This window comes from Neofelis nebulosa, chromosome 17, assembly GCF_028018385.1.
Source record: "Neofelis nebulosa isolate mNeoNeb1 chromosome 17, mNeoNeb1.pri, whole genome shotgun sequence".
Lineage (NCBI taxonomy): Eukaryota > Metazoa > Chordata > Mammalia > Carnivora > Felidae > Neofelis > Neofelis nebulosa.
This window is the reverse complement of record NC_080798.1, coordinates 49,612,428-49,638,034: the sequence shown is the minus strand read 5'-3', so window position 1 is coordinate 49,638,034 and position 25,607 is coordinate 49,612,428. Positions and strand designations below refer to the sequence as shown.

Sequence of the window (25,607 nt, the reverse complement as noted above, 5' to 3'; positions counted from 1 at the left end):
TTTGCTACAGTGTTTTCAGTTGGGTTTGTATTGTTTTTGTGTGGTTTTGTTGATGTGACAGTCACACATCCTCTTCAAGACCGATATGCATTCTCTCTAATTTGAATGTATTCTGGTTTCCGTCCAGTCTCCCCAGAAGACCAGTCCTCTTCCATCTTCTGTTCCTATGGATGATGAAGAAGGGGACACTTGCACAATATGTTTGGAACTTTGGACCAATGCTGGGGATCACCGACTCTCAGCGTTACGCTGTGGGCACCTCTTTGGGTATAAGTGCATTTCTAAGTGGCTCAAGGGACAGACACGAAAATGTCCTCAGGTAAGAACCGTACATAAGGACTGTGCATGTGCACAGTCAGCATGTTAGGTCAGGGTTCCTAGAACCACACTAACTTTGTCTTGTTGGGCTCTTTAGTGCAACAAGAAAGCCAAGCACAGTGACATCGTGGTTCTTTATGCCCGAACCCTGAGAGCTCTGGACACTAGTGAACATGAGCAAATGAAAAGGTAGGTGACAAGAATCTGACTACCTGGCAAATCTGAAAAAGGAGGTATGAGTCAACACTTAATGTGGTTCTCGGGCTTTACTTGGACCGTACTGGGGATCACTGGCAATCTCTCTCCCATTGTGATTTATAAATACACGTCTGATGTCTTCTGAGGGAGGTCTGCATGGTGTGTTCTTGATGTTTTGGAGGGGCGCCTGGGTGGCTCAGTCAGCTAAGCGTCCGACTTCGGCTCAGGTCATGATCTCGCGGTTTGTGGGTTTGAGCCCCGCGTCAGGCTCTGTGCTGACAGTTCAGAACCTGGAGCCTGCTTTGGATTCTGTCTCTCCCTCTCTCTCTCTCTCTCTCTGCCTTCCCCCATTTGCACTCTCTCTCTCACCCTCTTTTGAAAGTTAAATGAATGTTTTTTTTAAATACGGTTTCAGAGCAACAACTAATTCCAGCTTCAGCTAGCTCAGTGAGTATAGGCCCCAGGTTCACTGAATGAACCTTCTCAACTATAGGGTAGGGGGAGCTTATCTAAAAATGAAGTCAGTGCACAAGAAAGCAGAGCTAAGCAGTGGAGGAAGACGGATTCCTGACCCTCAATTCAGCCATGCCTAAATTAGTTTCCAGTGGATTTCTCAGTGATAACGTTAGTTTTCAATTTTAGTTGGCCAGCTAAAGTAAAGTTTCTGTCCTGTAATCTAAGGAATATTAACCACTGTTTCATCATATAATATTTTCATTCTGGGAAGACTGACACCTGGATCCTGAAAATCTCCTTCCTTGAAACGGGGGAAAGGGGCACCTGGGTGGCTCACTTGAGCCCAGTCTTGATTTCAGCTCAGGTCATGATCCCAGGGTTGTGGGATCGAGCCCTGCATTGGGCTCCACACTGAACATGGAGCCTACTTAAGATTCGCTCTGTTTTTCCCTCTGCCCCTCTCCCCCGCTGGCTCTCTTAGTCTAAAATAAGGGGGTGGGGGGGGTGGGGGGGAGAAGGGGAAGGTGAAAGAAGGATGACAGGTGGTAGACCTGCCGCTCATTTCTTCTGTGCCCTGTACCTCTTGTAAGTTTCTGCTTTCAGGGCCTGAATGCCCATGTGCAGATTAGAACAGGTAAATTCAGAAGGAATGGAGTGGCTGTTCCTTCCGCAGGAGCACTTAGCTATCCCCACCAACTTGGAATCAGCTCTGACACTTAAGCCTGTAGTAACGTGACCCAAGGAAGAAGACCATGGTGTCTTAAGCCCTCTCCAAATCAAAAGTCATAGAGAAACCTATAGCTCTCCAGTAATACCTCACACCTGGTGTGGGTGGCAGACCCCAGCAGAGTGAGTCCCTGGAATTTTTGTAGCTTATTCAGATTCTTCCCTAAGGATTACATTTACTGCCTGCCTCTGCTGCTAAATACCTTAGTCAGGAATTCCTCATCTTACTTTTTGTATACAGTTCACGACCACTTGGAACATTCTCCAAGTCTTAATCTCCTCTTCCCTAGAATAGGCTTAATGATACTTTAAACAAAGCAATAACAGAAAAGAGGATCTGGCACACAGCTTAAGTGTTGCCATTTGTTCCCCCGTTTGTTTGTTCGTGTCGCTAAGCCCTCCTACAGCAGCACTCTCCATGGAAGTTTCCTAAGTGAAGCTTTGCACGTGTAGTGCTGTGCAAGAAATTATCAGCATTTTGGAAGCCCAAGAACAATTGGTAATAACACTACTTAAAATAAACTTTAAGAACATTAAAAAAATATATATCCCCCCACTGAAAAAGTGTAGGGACTTGGGTTTTCTCACAACACTGCTGGTAAGAATGTACACCAACACAACTCTTTAGAGGCCTTTGGCACTATGCTTTAAAAGCCTTCAAAAGTAAATCTGCAGGCATTTATTCTAAAGAAACAATTTGTGAAGAAATGCGTGCAAAGATTTATTTAATGAGACTTTTCATTTAAACGTTGTTAATAATCCAGGGGGCCTGGGTGGCTTGGTTTGTTAAGCATCTGACTTCGGCTCAGGTCATCATCTTATCCCTGGATTCGAGCCCCATTTTGGGCTCTGTGCTGGCAGCTCAGGGCCTGGAGCCTGCTTTAAATTCTGTGTGTCGCTGTCTCTGCCCCTCCCCCACTCATGTGCTCTGTTTCTCTCTCTTTCCCCCTCAAAAAGAAACTTAAAAAAAAAAAAATGTAAGCATTGTTAATAATCCAAACTGAGAGAATTAACTGATTGAGTAAACTCTGGCATATTCATGTGATAGAATTCTACCCATTTATTTAAACTGATGTTAAAGTGCACATAATATTTTGTCATGTGAAAGTACATTATGGTGATTATATTTTTGCAAAGTGAAAAAAAAATACTACAGGTAGTCACTGAGTAGTGGAATTACAGGTGATTTTCATTTTTTTCCTTATTTTTTCGTATTTGGTCCAACAAATACTTAGCATTTTTACGTGGTAGCTGTGTAGAGAGGGCAATTTTGTTTAAAAAGCTTACTTTGTAGGTGTCGCAATTAATATATGATTGTATTTAAAACTTTGCAGGGTGCCTGGGTGGCTCAGTCGGTTGAGCATCCGACTTCAGCTCAGGTCATGATCTCACGGTCTGTGAGTTTGAGCCCCGCATAGGATCTGTGCTGACAGCTCAGAGCCTGGAGCCTGCTTCCGATTCTGTGTCTCCCTCTGTCTCTGCCCCTCCCCTGCTCATGCTCTGTCTCTCTCTGTCTCAAAAATAAATTAAAAAAAAAAAAAAAAAAAAAAAAAATTAAAAAAAAACAACTTTGCTGATTACTCAGAAAACTCCCAACAAACCAACGTCCAGGACCAGTTGGCTTTACAGGTGAAGTCTACCAAAGTTTAAAGAAAAGTTAATAACTATTCTTCTAACTTTTCCAAAAAATAGAAGAGGAAGGAAAACTTCCAAATTCATTCTATGAGGCAAGTGCCTCCCTAATACCAAAACCAGATAAAGACACCACACAAAAAAAGAGAACTAAAAAAGAGAGAGAGAGAGAACTATAGACTAATATCTCTGATGAACATAGATACAGAAATCCTCAACAGAGTATTAGCAAACGAAATCCAATAATACATTTTAAAAAAATTTAACCATGATCAGGTGGGATTTATTCCTGAGATACAAGGGTGATCTGTTATTTACAAATTAACCAGTGTGATATATTTTCTCAGAGAAAGGATAAAAAGCATAGTCATTTCAGTAGATGCAGAAAAAGCATTTGACAAAGTACAACATCCATTCGTGATAAAAAACCCTCAACAAAGTAGATTTAGAGGGAACCTACCTCAACACAATAAAGGCGATATATGGAAAACCAATCATCCTTAAAAACTGAGAGTTTTTTCCCTGAGGGCAGGACCAAGACTGGGATGTCCACTCTCACCACAGCAATCAGACAAGAGAAATAAAATATAAAAATAAAAGGCATCGAAATTGGTAAGGAAGAAGTAAAACTTTCACTGTTTGCTGATGACATGATACTATATGTAGAGAACCCAAAGGCCACCAAAAACTACTAGAACTGATAAATGAATTCAGTCAATTGGCAGGATGAAAAATCAGTGTACAGAAATCTGTTGCATTTCTGTATACTAATGATGAAGCAGCAGAAGGAGAAATTAACAGTCTCACTTACAATTGCACCAAAAAACCCCAAAACCTAGGAATAAACTTAAGAGGTGAAAGACCTGTACTCTGAAAACTATAAAACATTGATGTGAGAAATTCAAGATGACACAAAGAAATGGAAGACATTCCATGCTCGTGGACTGGTAGAACAGATATTGTTAAAATGTCTATATTGCCCAAAGCAGTGTACTCATTTAATGTGATCCCTGTCAAAATACCAACAGCATTTTTCACAGAACTAGAACAAGCAGTCCTAAAATTTGTATGGAATGATAAAAGACCCCGAATAGCCAAAGCAATTTGGGAAAAGAAAAATAAACCTGAAAGCATCACAGTTCAGACTTCAAGTTATATTACGAAGATGTAGTAGTCAAAACTGTATGGTACTGGCACAAAAATAGACACGTGGATCAATGGAACACTGGAAAGCCCAGAAATCAACCCACAATTATATGGCCATTAATCTTTGAGAAAGCAGGAAAGAATACACAATGAGAAAAAGACCGTTTCTTCAACAAATAATATTGGGAAAACTGGGCAGCTACATGCAGAAGAATGAAACTGTACCACTTTCTCACACCATACACAAGAATAAACTCAAAATGGATGGAGGACCTAAATTTGAGAGCTAAAACCATAAAAATCCTAGAAGAGAAGACAAGCACTAATTACTCTGCCATCAGCCGTAGCAGTATTTTTCTAGATAGGTCTCCTGAGACAAGGTAAACAAAAGCGAAAATAAGCTATTGGAGCCACATCAAAATAAAAAGCTTCTACATAGCAAAGGAAACAACCAATAAAACTAAAAGGCAACCTATGGAATGGGAGAAGATATTCACAAATCACATATCCGATAAAGGGTTAGTATCCAAAATATATAAAGAATTTATACAAATCAATACACACACACACCCCCAAAGAATCCAATTTAAAAATGGGCAGAAGACATGACCAGACATTTCTCCAAAGAAGACATACACATGACCAACAGACACATGAAAAATGGTGGACATCACTCATCAGGGAAATGCAGATCAAAACTGAAATGAGATACCCTCTCACACCTGTTGGCTAAAATCAAAACCACAAGAAACAGGTGTTGGCGAGGATATGGAGAAAAGGGAACCATCGTGCACTGTTGATGGGAATGCAAACTGGTGCAGCCACTGTGGAAGACAGTATGGAAGTTGCCTCAAAAAATTAAAAATAGAACTTTCTACAATCCAGTCATCACGTTACTGAGTACCCATAGTTTACAAAAACACTAATTCATAGGGATATGTGCTCCCCTATGTTTCGAGCAGCATTATGTACAATAGCCAAATTGTGGAAGCAGCCCAAGTGTCCATCAATAGATGAATGGATAAAGAAGTAATATATATATACCAAATCTTGGCATTTACAACAACATGGATGGAGCTAAAGAGTATTATTCTAAGTGAAGTAAGCCAGTCAGAGAAAGACAGATACTATATGATTTCACTCATGTGCAATTTGAGAAACAACTAGACAAAGGGGGGGGGGGGAAGACAAACCAAAAAACAGACTCTTAACTATAGAGAACAAACACATGGTTACCAGAGGAGAGATGGGGGCGGGGGGGTGGGGGGAGGCAGTTGATGGGTGAAATAGGCGATGGAGATTAAGAGTACACTTACTGTTGTTGTTATTATTTATTTATTGATTTGTGAAAGAGAGCGAGTGCACAATCTAGGAAGAGGGGCATAGGGAGAGAGAAAATCCCAAGCAGGCTCCATGCTCAGCACAGGGCCAGACACGGGACATGATCCCACGACCCCGGGATCATGACCTGAGTCGACATCAAGAGTTGGTCACTCAACCTACCGAGCCACCCAAGCACCCCAAGAGTACACTTACCTTGAGGAGCATTGAGTAATATATAGAATTGTTGAAACACTATATTGCACACCTGAAATTAATAGAACACTGTATGTTAGCTACACTGGAAGTAAAATTAAAAATAAACCTTGCTGATTACACATAATCAGTATGCCCCCTATCCTCTTTAGAAAATGTGAACATTTTGAAAATGCCAATAAATAGAGACTTCAATGAGCACCCTTGTAGTTGACTTTATCAGATCTTAACAACTTGCCATATTTGTTTAAGGCCTTAAGTAAATAAATAAATCATTACAGATAGAGAGAGCAAAAGCTTCCTTGTGAGCTACATGTCCTTAATTCCATCACTTTCCTCAGAGGAGCTATAAATCATATTATAGTATGATTTAGGAAGTTTTTACACTTTATACAAATGTTATTGGATTATGATTTTCCTCTGTAACTTGTTTTTTTGGTTTAGTATTATGATTGGGGCACATATCCAACTTCGTATAGCTCTAGCTTATTCATTTTAACTTCTGTATAGTCTTCTAGTTCTCTAATTTAGAATTTTTCTATCCATATTTTGTAGTTGTGGACAGTTAAGGTGGTTTCCAGTTTTTGTTAACATAAGCCACGGTGCAGAGAGATCGGCAATGGTCTCCTTAGGTCTCGAAATGGAATTACTTTACCATAGGTCACATATAATTTCAGCTTTTACTAGATCCTGTCAAATTGTTCCTCCAAGAAGCTCTTCCCAATATATATATTCCCGCCAGCAGAAGCCAGATTTCTTATTTTTTCATACTTCGTCTGCTTTGTATTATCAGACTTAATTTTGATGGTCTCACGAAGGGAAATAGTATTTACTTAATCTGCATTTCCTAAGTTATTAATGAAGTTGGACATACTCTTCTGTCAGTTTTGCTTATATCATTTGTTCATTGATACTGAGCAAAATACATTGCTTGTTTCTTACTGATCTGTATAGTTTTTTGTGTTTTCCTTATACAGTTGACCCAGGAGTTAGAGGTGCCAGCCCATCCCACAGTGGAAAATCCACATAGAACTTTCAACTTCCCCAAAGCTGAACTACTTATTAATAGCCTACTGTTGACTAGAAACCTCCCTGGTAACATGAACAGTGGGTTAACATATATTTTATATGTTATATGTATTCTTCGCTCTATCCTTACAATAATATCTCACTTTTAATTTTTTCCATATTTCTGGGCTATGCAGTTTATCTGTGAGTTTTTTCAAATTGCTCCAAATTTCCAAAAAGTTTTCCAATGTATTTATTGAAAAAAATCCACAGTAAATGGACTGGCGAGGCTCAAACCCGTGTTGTTCAGGGTCAGCTGTACTGATGCTTTGTTGCTTGTGTATATTGCAGATATAGTCCTCCAGTCTGGGCTTGTCTCTTTAATTTGTTTATGGTATCTTTGGTTGAACATGAGTTTTTAATTTTAACACAGTCCTTTATTACTTGTTTTGTGGGTTTTTTTGTCCCTAGTACTTCAAAGTCTTAAAGACGTAACATCATCTAAAGGTCTTTAAATTTTTTGCTTTTTACATAGGTTTTGAATATTTCTTAAATCTCGTTTTGCAGATAGCCAGTTGTTGTAGTGTAATTATTAAGTAATATGTTCTTCCTGTGTAAGTTTTCATTGCTACCTCTACGCTAGATTAAGTTTCTGTATATGAACGGACTACTCTTAGGTTCTGTGGTCTCTTTGTTAATTCTCACCCCAGTATTCCCAGGTCGCAGCTTTAAAATATGTCCCCCCACCTTGTTCTTCAAATTGACTTTGCTATTCTTGGCACTTTGCTCTTCCGTATTAATTTCAAAATTAGTTTGCTGAGTTCCATTTAATGTAATTTCAATCAAGATTTCAAAGGAAACTTTTGAAATCTTGATTGAAATTGCATTAAATTTTTGAGAAGTTCCATCTTCATGATTTTGAGTCTTTCCAGCCATGAGCATTCTATAATATCCTTCCGCTTATTCGCTGTTTTCTTGTGCCTTCTACTAGTGTACTTTGCTTCATAAAGGTCTTGGCATGCCCTTTCACTGTATTCCTAGGTTGTTATTGTTAGACTTGCTGTTGTGAATGAATTTTTTTGTATTACATTTACTAATCAGTTATCTGGCATATGGGAAATACTTGATCTAAATTTCTTTTTTTTCTTAAGTCTATTTTTTTAGTAATCTCTATACCCAACATGGGGCCCGAACTCACGACCCCGACATTAAGAGACACATGCTACTCCTACGGAGCCAGCCAGGTGCCCCAATCTAATTTTCTTGATCTTAATTCCAGCGCCTTGCTGAGCTCTAATAATTTGTGACTTCTCTTGAATTATCTGTGAAGATAAGTTGGGCAGCTTTATCCCTTCCTTTCCAGCTTTCATCTTTTTTCTATCCTATCTTGTTGGAGTGGAAATATTTTTTTTTGCATTTCATATTTTGAAAGTGTCTTTAGGTACATACAAATTTATTTTTGTTCTTGGTGAATGTATTTTTTTCCTTATGTATAATTCCTCTTTATACCTATTCATGCTGTTGAATTCCAAACGATCTTAGTATTTTCCAGGTATATACTTTCTATCTTTTTAACTTCAGCCTCATTTTTGTAGTATTACTTAATTTCAGTATCTGATGAACAGCTGGCAGCTTATTATTTTCTTTTAATCCAGCAGATAACTTTGTGGTCTTTTAACAGGCCATTTTACTCTTTTGGCCCTAACTCAAGCGATAAGCTTGGCTCTGTTCCCTCATTTGGCATTTTTGCATTTTTAGTCTCATTCCATGGTAAGAGCCAAACTCCTCGTCCTCACTGCCTTCCTTAACACTGAACCTCAGTGATTCAAGAGTTCAGCCCTGCATGCTACTTTTCTGTAGTGTTTGGATGTGAGAGCTTTCTCTTTTGTTCCATTCATATTCACCATCACGACATATTTACAGCAAAGTGTGTATATCAGAGCATGAACTTAATCTGACATCTTGATGGGAGGTCTTTTGCCGCCTTCCTAATCTCCCCCTGTCATTGGCTTCCCCTTCTAGTTCCTTACTAAAGGAGCAGATGCTAAGGAAGCAGGCCGAGTTAGAATCGGCGCAGTGCCGGCTCCAACTTCAAGTCCTCACTGATGAGTGCGCTAAGCTTCATAGTCGTGTCCAGGTAGGTTTGCCCTTTCTCATCCAGAGAGCTTTCGGGATAAAAATGGAAGAGGAATCTAAATTGGGTTTCCGTTCCTCTCCGATACAAAGAAGGATCTATCAAGCTTTTCAGGAAGTAAACAAGAACAAGTGTTTCATTCTTGATTAGGGCAGCGTGCACACTTGAGGGTGAACTCTGCAATTTGAACTTTTAAAAAATGAATCAGCTAGCTGATAATTTGAACCCTAAGTCATTTTTACCTCCCTGAATCTACCCCTAAAATGATGGGTTTAGACAAAATGACCATTAAAGACTTTGAACGCTACTATTTTATGATCTGTGCTCTCCTTAGTTCAGTTGCTGGTTGAAATACTGTGAAAACCGCATCAGTCCTCTAGGATTCATGTCAGCGTTTTCATATAATGGAGAAAACATTCCATATTAAATCAAGGAATTGTGCATGAGGGGAATATCAAATGAAAAGGCTGCACATTTACAAAATCTTTTTCTCTTTAGGATTTGCAAAAACTTCTTGTGCAGCATCGGGATCAGATTTCACAGCAACCCGGGGGCTCCCAGGCACGTTTCCTAAGCTGCCTGCCCTCCAGCCAGGGCCGGCACAAGTACCGTTTCCAGAAGACCTTCACGGTGTCTCAGACAGGAAACTGCCGAATCATGACATACTGTGACACTCTGAGCTGCCTGGTGGTGTCACAGCCTTCTCCTCAGTCCTCCTTCCTGCCAGGTGAACCATCCAGAACCTCAGCATTCATGTTCATTATTGGACTTCATTTATTTCTCTCTCTTTTTGGAGAATCCAGGACTCACTAGTGGGTGAACACTGACCCCGGCCCACCAGATCACCTTTCCTAGTCTGTTAATGCAGGTCCTCTGAGGTACTGCAAAGGTATCTTTAGTGTCTGGCTAAAGTGTTGGCTTCATCCTGTAGATTTGTTCACCAAGAGCTCAGAAATGCCAATAACCGTGATAAAGTAAGAGGAAGATGGGGCATTTGGAAGTATGGGTTACTAGTGTAGGCCAAGGAGAAGGACAGCACTCCCTGTATGCCCCGTGGAGGCACCTCCCTGGCTCACTTGGTAGAGCATGTGACTTACGTTTGAGCCCCATGTTGGGTGTAGAGATATTACTTAGGGGCAAAAAAATTTTTTTAATAAATAAGGTCACAGATTTTTTTTTTTTTTAATGTTTAATTTTTTGAGAGAGAGAGAGAGAACGTAAGTTTGGGGGTGGGGGGCAGAGAGCGTGAAACAGGACCCAAAGTGGACTTTGCACTGACCGGCTGACAGCAACAAGCCCGATGTGGGGCTCGAACTCAGAAACCGTGAGATCATGACCCGAGCTGAAGTTGGATGCTCAATCGACTGAGCCGCCCAGTTGCCCTTGTCACAGATTCATTTTACAGTGAATTTTTTTTTTTTAAGATAATTAGTTTTTTTGAGTTATCTTGGGGTGCCTGGGTGGCTCAGTCGGTTGAGTGTCCGACTCTTGATTTTTGCTCTGGTCTTGATTGATTTTTTGCTCAGGTCGTGATCCCCGTGTCGGGTTCCATGCTCAGTGTGGGACCTGCCTAAGAGTCTCTCTTTCCCTCTGCCCCTGTCCCCTGCTCATGTACACACCTGCTCGCTCTCTCTCTCTCTCTCTCTCTCTCTCTCTGAAATAAAAAAAAAGGAGGGGGCGCCTGGGTGGCTCAGTCAGTTGGGCGTCCGACTTCAGCTCAGGTCACGATCTCACAGTCTGTGAGTTCGAGCCCCGCGTGGGGCTCTGGGCTGATGGCTCAGAGCCTGGAGCCTGCTTCCGATTCTGTGTCTCCCTCTCTCTCTGCCCCTCCCCCGTTCATGCTCTGTCTCTCTCTGTCTCAAAAATAAATAAAACGTTAAAAAAAAAAATTTTTAAAAAAAAAAAAAGGAGGGCGGGTGCCTGAGTAGCTCATTCAGTTAAGTGTCCCGCTCCTGATTCTTGCTCAGGTAATGATCTCATGATTCGTGAGGTCGAGCCCTGTGTTGGGCTCTGCGATGACAGCATGGGGCATGCTTGGGATTCTCTCTCTCCGTCTCTCTCTGTGCCTCCCCTGCTCATGTGCGCACACTCTCTCTCTCCCTCTAAATAAACTTTAAATCAATAAAATAAAATGTTATCTGTACACCCAACGTGGGGCTCAGACTTAGAACGTTGAGATCAAGAGTCTCATACTCTACCAACTGAGCCAGCCAGGCATCCCTGGACTAGGAATATTTTTTTAATAATTTTTTAAAAATGTTTATTTATTTATTTTGAGAGAGAGTGGGGAGGGAGGGGGGGAGAGAGAGAGAGGGAGAGGGAGGGAGAGAGAGAATCAATCCCAAGCAGGCTCTGCGCTGTCATCGCAGAGCCCAACACAGGGCTCGATCTCATGAACCATGAGATCATTCCCTGAGCCAGAATCAGGAGTGGGACGCTTAACCAACTGAGCCACCCAGGCACCCCTCAAATTCTTTTTTAAAATAATATTCCAAGGGCTAATTCAATTTGAAACGAGATTTAATACTTATGTTCAGTAGTGTTAAATTGACAAATTCCAAATAAAAGAATTTGGAAATACATAGATTAGTATTGATAATAATACATTAATATTAAATTTTCTCAAATTTTGTGCTTTTTTTAAGATTAATTTTAGATTGTCTTTTTTTTTTTTTTTTTTTTTTTTTAATTTTATGTAATGTTCACTTCTGAGACAGAGAGAGACAGCATGAGCCGGGGAAGGGCAGGGAGTGAGGGAGACCCAGAATCCAAAGCAGGCTCCAGGCTCAGAGCTGTCAGCACAGAGCCCGATGTGGGGCTTGAACTCACAAACCGTGAGCTCATGATCTGAGGTGAAGTCGGTGGCTCAACCAACTGAGCCACCCAGGTGCCCCAAATTTTAGATTGTCTTAAGGTTGAAAAACAAATCTCCTCACATGCTCGATTGAATTATTCCTGATGGTTATAGATGTTTCTTTCCATGATCTTCAGCATATGATTTCCTCCAGCTGTCAGGTCTTTTTGCTTTAGCCTGATTTCCTGTTTACTCACTTAAACATTCCGTTCAAATGCTTCAAAACTCTGTCCCTCCAAACTTAGGTATAATCAGGATTTGGAGTAGAATTCCTAGATTATTATGTATTTTTCTAATCACTTATAGCTGTGAGTTGAGAGAAACTCCTTTTTTTTTTTTTTATTTTATTTTATTTTTTTTTCAACGTTTATTTATTTTTGGGACAGAGAGAGACAGAGCATGAACGGGGGAGGGACAGAGAGAGAGGGAGACACAGAATCAGAAACAGGCTCCAGGCTCTGAGCCATCAGCCCAGAGCCTGACGCGGGGCTCGAACTCACGGACCGTGAGATCGTGACCTGGCTGAAGTCGGACGCTTAACCGACTGCGCCACCCAGGCGCCCCGAGAGAAACTCCTTTTGAGGAGAACATAAAAGGACTGTTTATAATGTTTCTGTATCCCATCCACATTTTTTGTAAGATTCACCAAATTGGGAAAATATTTATTTTTAAATTTTAGAGAGAGCTCACGAGCAAGGAAGAGGGGCAGAGAGAGAGAATCCGAAGCAGACTCAACGCCGTCGCGGAGCTCAATGTGGGGCTCAGTCCCACAACCGTTAGGTCATGATCTGAGCCAAAAATCAAGAGTCGGAAGCTCAGGGATGCCTCGGTGGCTCAGTTGGTTAAGCGTCCAACTCTTGATTTCAGTTCAGGTCATGGTCTCGTGGTTTGTGAGGCTGAGCCTCCAGGAGCCCCCGATCCTTTTTGCTTGTTTGTTTATTTAAAGTTTATCTATTTTGAGAGAGAGCTCACAAGAAGGGGAGGGACAGAGAGAGGAAGTGAGAGAGAATCTTAAGCAGGCTGCATGCTGTCAGTGCAGAGCCTAATGTGGGACTTGATCTCACAAATGATCTCGGGAACCGTGAGACCTGAGCCGAAGTCACAAGTTAGACACTTAACTGACTCAGCCACCCAGTTCCTTTCTTTTTTTTTTTTTTTAATTTTTTTTTTTAATGTTTATTATTTTTGAGAGAGAGACAGAGACAGACAGCAAGCAGGGAAGGGGCAGAGAGCGAGGGATACAAAAAATCTGAAGCAGGCTCCAGGCCCCAAGCTGTCAGCATAGAGCCCGACGTGGGGCTCGAACTCACAGACCACAAGATCATGACCTGAGCTGTAGTCGGCCGCCCAACCAACTGAGCCACCCAGGCGCCCCGGTTCCTTTTTTCTAATGTATGCATTCCACACTGTACAGCTAGCTCTTCTTGCTAGCCTGTTGGTGCTAATTTCTCCTTGCTTCCCTTGATCATTAACTAGGCCAGTAGTCGTGTTCCCTTGTTGATTTAAAGCCTGTGGTTTCTTTGTTTGTCTCTCTGGCTGTCCTAATTCTGTTTCAGCAGAGAACACAATAAACTTTTCCCACTTGGTTCCCTGGAGAAGCTGAGGTATGACTCGAGGCTGTCCTGAATCTAGGATTTGACGAATCCTGTTTGTGGATAACTTGGATGATAATGGATACTTAGTAAAAACAAATATAATGTATTTACATAGCCTAGTAAGAGAACAGTAACATGACTTTTTAAGGACCTGTCAAGGACAGGTTTGGGGGGGATTTTTTTTCCTTTCTGGAATGACACAAGTTGATTAGAATACTTGAAGTGTCATCTGTTTTTATTCCATTCAAACAGATGTAGCATATCTTAACCACCTGACATAGAGATTACCTGTCTCCATTCTTTATTGTTCCTTCTCTTCTACATCTTCAGTGTCTGTGGTTCAAGTAGAATAGTCTCTGTCCTAATAGCTTTATTGAAGTATGACTGACATACAATAAATTGCACATATTGAAAGTATACAGTTGGGGGCGCCTGGGTGGCTCGGTCGGTTAAGCGTCCGACTTCAGCTCAGGTCACGATCTCGCGGTCCGTGGGTTCGAGCCCCGCGTCGGGCTCCGGGCTGATGGCTCGGAGCCTGGAGCCTGCTTCCGATTCTGTGTCTCCCTCTCTCTCTGCCCCTCCCCCGTTCATGCTCTGTCTCTCTCTGTCTCAAAAATCAATAAACGTTAAAAAAAATTAAAAAAAAAAAGTATACAGTTGGGTGAATTATGTATACACCCTTGAAACTATCCCCGTAATCAAGATAATGAACATATCTGTTGCCCCAAAGTTTTCTCATGCCCTTTTATAATCCATCTCCCACCTGCCCCTCCCTCCTCTCCCCATCCCCAGGCGGCCACTGATCTACTCTCTGTCACTATACATTAGTTTGCATTTCCCAGAATTTAACATAAACATAATCATGCAGCATTGTTCTTTTTTGTCTGGCTTCTTCCAGCATAAAGTTTTGGAGATTCGTCCGTATTAATATGTATATCAATATTTCATTTCCTTTTATTACTGGGTAGCATTCTGTTCTGTGTACATGTTCACATAGTGGTTTATCCATTCACCTGTTGCTGGGCATTTGGAGTAGAATATGCTTTTTAAAATAATTATAACCCTGGGGAATTTTTTTGCTTGTTTGACCAGCTGTTTTCCAGGGATTTATATGCCAGGAAAGGTGAACGAAGGAGCTACTTGAAAACGTCGTTTGCTTTGCCTTGAATTGACTTTCGGTGATCTATTTCATACTCTCTTGTCTTTGGCAGGCTTTGGTGTTAAGATGTTGAGTACTGCCAACATGCAAAGCAGTCAGTACATTCCCATGCATAGCAAACAGATCCGTGGACTGGCTTTCAGCAATCAGCCCAAAGGCCTACTGCTCTCTGCTTCCCTAGACAGCACTATTAAACTGACCAGGTGAGTGCTTTAGGGAGGACGGTGGGGCCTGGGCTGTTTAGTGTTAAACAGCGTAGAAATTAGTATCTGAATTAAGATGGCCTTAGATTGCATTTTTTGGTCTAAGGCATTGTCTTCTGAGATCCAGTTTCGTTGAATATAAAATGTGTTGCTCATCAAAGTAGATGCGACATCATAAATGGTATGTACAACGTCCTGTCTGTTTTAAAATTATTTATGTTACAAAATGCATCTTAAGCCACGCAGATGAGAGTAACATGCTAGAGATGGTCGAATGACAACGTGGAAGGAGCCTTGGTACCTGGCACCATGGAGTTACCAAACCAGCTTGGAACTGCTTGTTGCTGGTCTGTTACGAGGACCATTCTGCCTAACAGAAATGCTCACCAGGAACTCACTGTCCTGGGGTGCCATGACTTCTCTCATCAGTAACCCTCAGTCACTGTATTTCATCTTTCATGTGACTGCTGTGAACCAGATGGAATGTGCCTTCATCTTTTAGAAAGTAGTTCTGATCAGATGTCTGATAGTTGGCTTCCTATTCTGCAGTTAAATCTGAGGAACATCATTATAGCACTGTCAGACCTGAGAAGCCTCTTGACTTTTCAAGAATGCTTCGGCTTAATTTGCCCCAAAACTCCATGTAGCATTATGTTTTATATGTATATATAGGTTATGATTTTTTTCTCTAGTCGTGTTAAAAAATAGATGCAAAGGGCAGGTTAAATACCAAAGTGTTATTAATGACTACCTCTGGGTGGTTAGATTATTAGTTTTTATTTTTCTCATAGGTATATTCTAATTTTTTCAGCATTGAATATTGATCACTTGCATAATAGTAATTATAGAAAATAGGGGTAGAGTAGGGAATGTACTGTTTAAATATCTCTTTGATCTCCTTACATTTCAAGAAGAAAACCTGTAACCCCCAAAATAAATATTTTGGAATTAAAAGGGATTATCTGGGCAGTCCCTAGAGGAAATTGGAAATCCCAAATAGTTTGGGTGTGGGGGTGTGTTCTTAAGGGATTATCATTTCAGTGATAATCTTTACATCTTTGTTTTATAATTGATTTCCTTAACACATGGTTGTAAAAGTCTTCTATCTCCACAGCCTGGAGACAAATACAGTGGTCCAGACTTACAACGCTGGACGTCCTGTCTGGAGCTGCTGCTGGTGTCTTGATGAAAGTAATCACATCTATGCTGGACTGGTCAATGGTTCAATTCTGGTGTATGACCTTCGAAACACGAGCTGTCATATCCAGGAGTTAGTACCCCAGAAAGCCAGGTGGGTAGCCACTTACTTTTCCCCTGTAGCAGCTTTCTCTTGGACCGTTGTATGAATCCTGTCTTCTGAGTGTGTTTCACAGTTGATCAGAATTCCTCAGAGGGCAGTTCTCCTGAGTCCAGTGAGGTGTTGTCACTTGGGAATCACTAAGATCCTTAGAGCGTGTGTTTGCGATATTTCTACACAGTAGAAAGCCCTGGTACCAAGTATAGCCAGGTTCATACAGTCGCTCCTCCCCCAGTGTGGCAAAATGAAGTCAGATCTGCGTTCAAAACCAAACTCCGCTGCGTAGGAGCTATGCGACCTTGGTCTCAATTCTCGGCCTGTTACACAGACTTGCTTTAATGGCCACGTGTCTAACACACAGGAAGAGATCAGTAAAAGGTAGGCCTATAAAAAAAAGATTTAAAACTTCCCTAATCTCCAGCTAAACCAACTTGGTCTAAACATACCAATTACCATGATTTATCCTTTATAACCATTTACGAAGTTGGGAGGTTTATAAAAGTCAGCCCGGATTCTGAGGATGGGTGGTCACCAGCACCACTGTGACTCCTCAGAAGATATCACCATAGTAGTAACTGGTTACGAAAACTTAGGCTCAACACTTTGAGGTCTTTTCATTTGAGTGGAGTAGAATCATGTTTCAGTTATGTGGTCTGTAGGCCTGAAGATGACTTGATGTAAACTTCTAGAAGTGTGAACTGCAGGCAAGCATGGTAACTGCCACTGATGTAGAGAGATCTGCTCAAGAGTAGGCAATCGAATAGAGCAAATAGCGAGGAAAGAATAGTTGTATGCAGTGTTCATTTCTGTTTTAGTTTGCTTCATTGTGACATGACGGGGCAATGAAAGAAAGCAGGCACAGCGACCACTTGGGCAACTTCAGCAGAAACAAAGTTCACAGGAACATAGTCTACAGGCGGACACTTCTGAGAGAATTCTTGGCACACATTCCTGGTCATGTGCTTGCAGAAAGAGATTTAGAACATTTCTAAAACCATCCTGTTTCTGAATTAAAATGTAGTTTTTTCAGGGGCGCCTGGCTGGCTCAGTCAGAAGAGCATGTGACTCTTGATATCACGGTCATGAGTTCAAGCTCCACATTGGGTGTAGAGATTACTTACACAAATCTAAAAAAAATGTTTTTGCTTCAGGCTGTATTTTAATTGAAGTTTCTGTCAACTGCATCTTGGAGACTTTATTAGATGTATAAGCTGCATTTCCTTTCTGACTTTCCTTGTGTACACATCTAACCCCATTTCTAGAAAACTTCACACTGGTCAAGCTCTCTTGTAACTGTGACTTTGTAGTATTAAATTTCCTAGTCCTTTTTTTTTTTTAATTAAAAAATTTTTTTTAATGTTTGTTTATTTTTTGAGAGAGAGTGAGATGGGAGAGAGGAATCACTAGTGGGGGAGGAGCAGAGAGAGAGGGAGACACAGACTCTGAAGGCCGCTCCAGGCTCTGAGCTTGTCAGCACAGAGCCCAATGCAGGGCTCGATCTCATGAACCACAAGATCATGACCTGTGCCGAAGTCAGACACTTAACTGACTGAGCCACCCAGGTGCCCCCCTAGTCATTTTTAAAAACTATTTTTAGAATATGCGACATCTCCTCTGAAATTAGATGCCAAAGATTATATGTGTACTCTTTTAAAGTTTCTGCAGTATGGGTTGGTAGATTTTACCCAATGTCAAAGGATAGTGACCCAAAGAAGGCCTTTTTTTTTTTTTTTTTTTTTTTTTTAAACGGTTATTTTTGAGAGACAAGAGCATGAGTAGGGGAGGGACAGAGAGGGAGACACAGAATCCGAAGCAGGCTCCAGGCTCTGAGCTGTCAACACAGAGCTGGATATGGGGCTCGAACCCACAAACTGTGGGACCATGACCTGAGCTGAAGTCGAATGCTTAATCAACCGAGCCACCCAGGTGCCCCAGAAGGGCTTTAACCTCTTCTGTAGAGGTGGAAGTGTGCTTGAGGGCTCCTGCTAGTGGAGTCTGGAGTAGTACAAGTATTGGAATGTGACACATCGTTTCCTTTCTTTCCCTTCAGATGCCCACTGGTATCCCTGTCATACATACCCAGAGCTGCCTCGGCTGCATTTCCTTATGGTGGCGTGTTGGCTGGAACCTTAGAGAACGCTTCCTTCTGGGAGCTAAAGATGGGCTTTTCTCATTGTCCTCATGTGCTGCCCATAGAGCCAGGGGGCTGTGTAGACTTTCAGACGGAGAGCAGCACCCGGCATTGTCTTGTGACCTACAGGCCTGGTGAGTGCTGGGACGTCCTTGTTCTGTTTGGGAGCAAGTCGGTTCAGGGGAGGAGGGGAGAGCTTGCCCTGCCCTTCAGGTGGCACCGGAGAGCCCCTCGCAGGCTAATAGCTCTTGCTACTATATTGAGGCTGGTGGCTCCGCATTCCTCCATAGATGCCGCCTCTACCCCTCGCTTATGTGACAGGGCAAATTCTGCCAGGTACTCCCTGGAGCGAGTTAGCCCCTTTAGGAGCCCCTGTGACTTAGTAATGGAATGAAGAGTCCTGCCCCTGAGGCCAGGGCATCCCCCTCAGCGCAGTTTCGTGTCATCCGCCTGCCCTGAAGGAAGATAAAAACCGAGGCAGGGGGCGGCAGGATACAGGGATTTTACTAAAAAGGATAGCTTATGCCGAGAATTGTTTCCCTCATAGGCAAAAATCTATTGTAGATAACTTGCTTTATCCTAGCCTGCGGTTCGGAATTTCATTTGTGCTGTATTATTTTGTTCTTGTTGCTTTGTTTGCTTTGTAGCTACTCTTGATGATCTAATAAACTGTGGCTCTTCCACTCAATAGTTTGTAATCGTGTGAGGTTCAGGATCTTCATTAATTTCTTGGGATCATCCCCACGGAGCAACACTGACTCCTCTGTCCCGTAGATAAAAATCACAGCACTTTACGAAGTGTGCTGATGGAGATGTCCTCCACGCTGGACGATGCTGGAGAGCTGGTCTGTTCCTGCCATCCTGTGCAAACATTCCTTGGGGGACCCACTTGCAAACTACTGACCAAAAGTGCCATTTTCCAAAACCCGGAGAGTGATGGCAGCATCCTGGTGTGTACTGGGGATGAAGCATCAAATTCTGCCCTGGTGAGCCTATTATTTTTTTATACAGAAGTATGTAAAGCGAAAAACCGACGTTCTCCTTGATTGCACACATCTGTGTATGTGTATATGTACGATTGCTTGTTTTTACACCAGGCACGCTTGAGACACACTCTGTAATTTGCTCTTTTCCCATTTAGCTTCCTAGCTTGGATATCTTTCCATTTCAATATCTGTAGATTCGCCTCATTCTTTTTTATATGAGCTGTAGTATCCCATGGGCCGTCTTGTGAACCTTTAAAACAAAAATTAAGGAACTACTGAAACTCCTATAAAACAGTTGTTTCAGGCAACAGTTTCATCACCAAAAGATGAATGATTGATGGGGGATTGTAGAGTGGATGGGTCAGTCTTTTATAACCTGAACACAGTGATCGACGTCACTGTAGGTGGGTTAACAAAAAATAATTCGCCTCTTAAAAAAGTTTATTTTGAGAGAGCGCACGTGTGTGAGCAGTGGAGGGGGAGAGAGAGAGAATCCAACACAGGCTCCATGTTGTCAGCAAGGAACCTAACGTGGGGCTCGAGTTACTCACAAACTACAAGATCAGGACTTGAGCCAAAATCAACAATCAGATGCTTAACCAACTCAGCCACCCAGGCACCCCAATTTGCCTCTTGATGTAAGAAGATACGAAGTACATAGCGCCTTTTATGAGATGCCCTTGAACCTAAATGTAATCCAGCTTTGGAGCATTGCTGACCAATACAGTTGTGCTAGCCACATGAGCTCTTGAAATGTGATTGATTAGTGTGAATGAAGACTTTAATTTTTTTAATTTTTTTTTTCATTTTTAATTTAAATAGCTTTATGTGGCTAGTGGCCACCATACTGGATAACACTATAGATTAAGGGTAAAATGATATGAAGTCAGTAAAGAAAACAAAGAATCAGTAAAGCAGATATGGTGAAAGCTTAATAAGTTGTTGTACTACTATACTTTATATTACTTTTTTTTTTTTTTTTTTTTTTAACATTTATTTCTGAGAGAGTGAGAGACAGAGCACGAGAGGGGAGAGGCAGAGAGAGAGGGAGACACAGAATCCAAAGCCGGCTCCAGGCTCTGAGCTGTCAGCATAGAGCCTGACACAGGGCGCGAACTCACGAGCTGTGAGATCATGGCCTGGGCTGAAGTCGAACACTTAATCGACTGAGCCACCCCGGTGCCCCCTAAAAATTTTTTTTCATAACAGGGGTGCCTGGGGGTCTCAGTCGGTTGGGCATCCGACTCACAGTTCGTGTGTTCGAGCCCCGCATTGGGCTCTGTGCTGACAGCTCAGAGCCTGGAGCCTGCTTTGCATTCTGGGTCTCGTTCTCTCTCTGCCCCTCCCCAACTTGTGCTCTGTCTGTCTCTCAAAAATAAATAAATGTTAAAAAAAAAAAATTATTAAAAAAATAAGTTTTTCATAACAAAAAGTTTTTGAAAAGGAAAAGAAAGCACTAGTTATTAGATAGATTTCCTGAGGTCTGAGAAAGGGACTTTCTGTCTTGCTGAGTGTTCTGTGCCTGGAAGAGTTGCTGGCACCTTGATGGAAGAGCTGAATGCTGGGCTTGCTTTTCAGAGGTAGACTCATTGCTGATCACAGTGGCAGAGCCCACACCTGATGTTGTGTGTCCTGGCTTTGTGAAGGTTGAGAACAGTCTGTCGTACTCCCCTGGCAGCGCTCTCTCTGCAGCCCTTTCAAAGTTGCCCGATGATATTAAGGAGTGCACTCGTGGTGAGCAACGGGTGTTGTACGGAACTGTGGAACCACTATATTGTAGAGCAATAGAGCAATAGAGCAAGCAAGTCCCCCAGCTGAATTGAATGACTCCTGACCCTGAACTCTGCTTGTCTTTTTTAGCTGTGGGATGCTGGCAGTGGCTCGTTGCTACAGGAACTGCAGGCCGATCAGCCCGTCTTGGACATCTGCCCTTTTGAGGTGAACCACAACAGCTACTTGGCTACCTTAACAGAGAAGATGGTCCACATGTATCGGTGGGAGTGACTGTGTCTGGAACTTGTCAGGCATGCTGCTGGTGAATGTTAAATGTTTACTAGCACCTAACAGCCCTGAGCAAGATCTCTGCTTACTGTCTGTGGCCTAGAACTTCTGGGATCATGGTTCCTTTGGATTAATGTGATTCTAAGAGGCCAGGTCACTGAAACACTACAGACTGTGTATTTGCGGTGTCCATCCAAAGAATACGTGATTGGTACTGCATCTACATTATCATTGTCTTGGGCTCAAAGCCTTCATGAATCTGTTGAGAATCTGTATTTCCGATCAGACATTCTACTGGACCTCAGAGAGTATCCTCCCAGCAGTCATTTAGAACGAGTGTGCAGCAAGCATTTTCTGGAGGGTATGACACCCACCTAAGTGGTCTTGTCACTCGAACTCAGGAACGGATGCTAACGTCCCAGAAGAGACCGACCATCTCCCATGTTGTGTGGATGCAGAAGAGTCTTCAGTTGAACACAAGAGGGCACTGTACGACCTGGTGAAGAATTGGATCCATTTCTGACCTGGCGTGTTGGCAGCCTTTCAGCAACTTGGTCTCATCCCCGCAGAAGTGTGAGGTCGAGCGCATCTGGTCTGCTTTGTGGCAGCAACAGATACATTCCAGGTGTGCGGTGCTGGGATATTGGCAGGCCCAGTGATGGAGGCAGCTGATGCGCTGTGGACCCTCTCGGAATGCTGAGTACATTAGGTTCATCACATCGTGGGAGCCGAGAGAAGAGACCGGTTGTTTGAGCAGTGGGGAAGCCTTCTTTTTTCTTGCTGTCTGAGGACCTCCGGATTGATTTTACATAAACCAGTGCTCTGAAGACCCCTCCTTTTCCCTCTTACTAGGAAAACATGAGCAGCATGTCACAGCTCTTGTTTGATTCTCTCCCAGTAAAAGAGGTCAAGGGAGAGGGGCTAAGCGAGACAGGCTTGCAAAAGAGAAGCTGCTGAGACCACTGCTGGGAACAGAAGCTAAAGCCTTCTGCATGTGAAACTGGCCTGTGACTTCAGCTTCCTCTGATATGCCTCCGTTCCTAGCCTTTTTAAAGACTCTTGTCAGTGAAATATTCTCAGGAAGATAGGAGTGGTCGGAGACCTGTGCGGATTGCAGGGAGAAGCCCATCAGCTTTTGTTCCAGCCGTGGATTGTCCAACATTGCGAACTTCACTTTTCTCCCGTAGGGGGAAAGGCTTCCGTTTGTATCTGTTTGCCTCGCCCACGGCTGCTCTGCTAAACCGCAGTCGACAATAGAACGCGCCTCAGGGTGTGGGCGGTCAGTGCTCCGTTCTTGGAAGCAGGATGGCCAACAGTGTGACTTTTTTAAATAATTGCTCTAGAAGCGTTATTATTTTTACTTTAAAATAGTTCTGACCGACGACTCCTGAGCGGCTTCCAGCATTTCTCACCAGCAGAGGGTTATTGCCACAGATTTCCCCAGAGTTTCAAGTTCTAGTTGTGCCTTCTAAAGAGTGGCCTCCTTCCGTTTTAGGACATCTTTCAAAAAGCCAGTTTCCAGAGCCTGAGAAAGAGCCCCCTTTTCTCAGAGGAGATACTCCTTTCAATATGTTGATGATTCAGAATGACAGCCCAGACCTAGAGCATCGGTGGCAGAAAGGGATTTGGATTAAAAAGCAGGACTCATCTGGTTTCAGCAGGTCATCAGAGGGGATGCAGTTGGCCCTGGCTGCCTTTGTCTTTGGCAGGGACAAATCCCACGGTAGGGTTAGGATTTGACCAAGGCGGATGCTGATTGATTCCGCCACGCAGAGGAACCAAGGGACTTAACTCCCAGGGAAGTTGGGTGAATCTCTCATGTCTTGCCAATTCTTGCATTCCTCCAGTAAATCTGGACATTTTAGAGAGAAATTTATGTAACTTCAACTGATTTCTTTAAAAGAAAAGACCTTGCCCCCAGCCATCCTACCCTTGCATCCCTCATCCAGCAGGAGATCATGTAGTCCCAGGCTCTGGTCTCCTGTGCTGCAGCAGGCTCTGCCCCGACATGTTCCCTCCCCCCTGTCTCTAAGGGAGGTTTCCCACATGAGGGTTTGGAGTTAAGCAGACTCCAAATATCTTATTGGCATATATTCTTGTACCTGCTGTGACAAACGGGGCAGTGGGATCTCTGTTCATGTTCTGTGTTTTAATGTTTGTGCTTTATGTTCTAATGTTAATATGAAAATAAAGCATTTGCTATGTGTACCAACTGCTGGCGTCTTTTGCCTCTCTGACTGCCAGCGGCAGGAACTTGTCTGCCTCTTGGGCAAGGGGTACAGTCTCAGCCTGGTAGATTTCTTCATTTCATGTGGAACTGGGTCTGAATTTCACAGGATGGTCCCTGGATCTGAAGTAAACATCTTCTTTAAATTGATGAGGTGGCTGCGGTGGTTTAACTGGCAATTCTGTTCTACTGTTGTTAATGGGAAGCTGTGTGTTTGCTTCTTAACTTACCCACACTGGTTATTTGTTTGCTTTCAGATCCAAAGGGCTTAATCTTGGAAACTACACTTCGCAGACTCCCTTTGCCTGCTGGCTTCTTGTTACTTACTTTGAATCCAGAAAACTGTAGTGTGGGGGAGGGGAGTGCAAGAGAGGACTTACCCTTTTATTTCTTTCGGTCAGCGGCAGCAGCCCTGGGCAAGCGTGGACTCTGGGTTCCTGCTCGGCACAGTTCTGGCCTCTTGCCTCAGCGTCTTTTTTTGCGTTTAGTTGAGGTATTTCTGTTGCCACAAATCACGGTTCCGGGATTAGGTTGGAAAGGCTGAAGATGTTTTCCAGCTGAACAGCAAACGGAGTATACTCGATTCCAGGAGGACCAGATCCATAGGTATAGGCTTGCTGTTGTCACGGAGCCTGGTGCTCCAACAGCGGATGACACAGGTCCTGGGAGTAACCCCCACATTCCTAAGAAACCAAACGCCATTATTTTCTCTTCCACAGTACTCTTGTCTCCCATCTCGGTGACTGGCTGTCAAATGAAATTCTGGAAACAGACATTTGTATGTCCTTGTCTTTTAATGAGTCAACTTCTGTGTGTTGGTAACAATTGCTTCTGTTTATTTATCCCTTTATAGTTTACAAAGTCCCTTCCTAATGTATTGATTAATTTTTAAGCAGTGTTGCAGAACAAGTATAGTTCTTCCAATTCACAGGGGAAGCAACAATTAAAAATCCTATTAAAGGAAAATGACAGTAGGTGGCGTGTAATTAAATTTTTCATATCCTCATGTTTACATCCTGTCCTTTACATTACTGACAGCTAAGCAGGATTTGGGAAACCTGGGTGGAAGTTCACTTTCATTCCTGACGTCTCCGTCTCCGGGGCAGCCTAGGCTGATTGCCCCACAACTTATTCCTCCTATGTTTAAAATGAAAATAAAGCAGACAGTCGTGAATGTTATCGTTGATACTTTACCCTCTTCTGGGTGCCGCGGCCGGGAGCACCACCGCCCAGTGGAAGAGGCTAGACACATAGCTAGAACCACCCAGGTCAGGGCTCATCACAGAGGTCAACTGAAGGGGGAAAAACAGTGGTGGAGCTGTGTGTTTGCTCTAGAAAGCAGGGTGCAAGGCTGGCTAAATAAGGAGCCTGGTGTTGAGATGGGATGTGAGGAGGGCTGCCATGGCCATGAACCTCACTAGCCCCTAAAAGTAACACTAGCTTTACCCGTATATGGCTACAATAAGCAGAAGGGCTCACCTACAGGCTGGACGTGGGCCGAAACTAACAATATCTGGATTTGGTTAAAAGGAAATGTTCTCCTCTGAGAGGAAAACAAAGGAAATCCAGGACTTAGCAGATGATTGGGTCAAAAGACCTGGAGGTTCTGTTCTGTAAGCTAAGCTCTGCGTGAGTTGCCAAGAGTTGGGTGGACTGTGAGTTCATGAAAGTGGCGGGCTTGGCAGACCACTTGTCCTTGAAATAAAGGAGGGAATACCTTCCCCGGAATAAAGACCCTGCCATCTGATTAAAATGCCACCGCTAGGTTACAGCAGTGTTTCCAGAAGGATCCTGGTCAATTCCTAGGCTTGAGCTATGGTGGGGCTGTGAGATGTTGGTGTGGCTCAATCGTTTCTCTTACACATGGTGTAGAAAATTGGTTGTCACTCAAAAGGTCATATCTGGGGATATGAATCTGGGGCCTTACGAAAAAGACAGTTGATGGTTAAATTAACCAGGACCACGTAGGAAGGAATGAGGGCCTAACTTAAAGGGTGTTG

At 42.9% G+C, this 25,607-nt stretch overlaps 1 protein-coding gene across 1 annotated transcript in view; it reads left to right on the top strand.

The window, feature by feature from the left end:
• The window catches only part of RFWD3 (ring finger and WD repeat domain 3), a 42,765-nt gene extending 19,173 nt beyond the window's left edge, over positions 1-23,592 (top strand). The window contains exons 5-13 of the mRNA XM_058706224.1: positions 128-319; positions 416-507; positions 9,043-9,157; positions 9,653-9,881; positions 14,815-14,965; positions 16,080-16,256; positions 18,313-18,527; positions 19,168-19,379; positions 21,240-23,592. Of these exons, the coding sequence (XP_058562207.1) occupies positions 128-319; positions 416-507; positions 9,043-9,157; positions 9,653-9,881; positions 14,815-14,965; positions 16,080-16,256; positions 18,313-18,527; positions 19,168-19,379; positions 21,240-21,383 (1,527 nt within the window). The 3' untranslated portion in view covers positions 21,384-23,592. The remainder of the gene's footprint in view (positions 1-127; positions 320-415; positions 508-9,042; positions 9,158-9,652; positions 9,882-14,814; positions 14,966-16,079; positions 16,257-18,312; positions 18,528-19,167; positions 19,380-21,239) is intronic.
• The last annotated feature ends 2,015 nt before the right edge of the window (positions 23,593-25,607 follow it).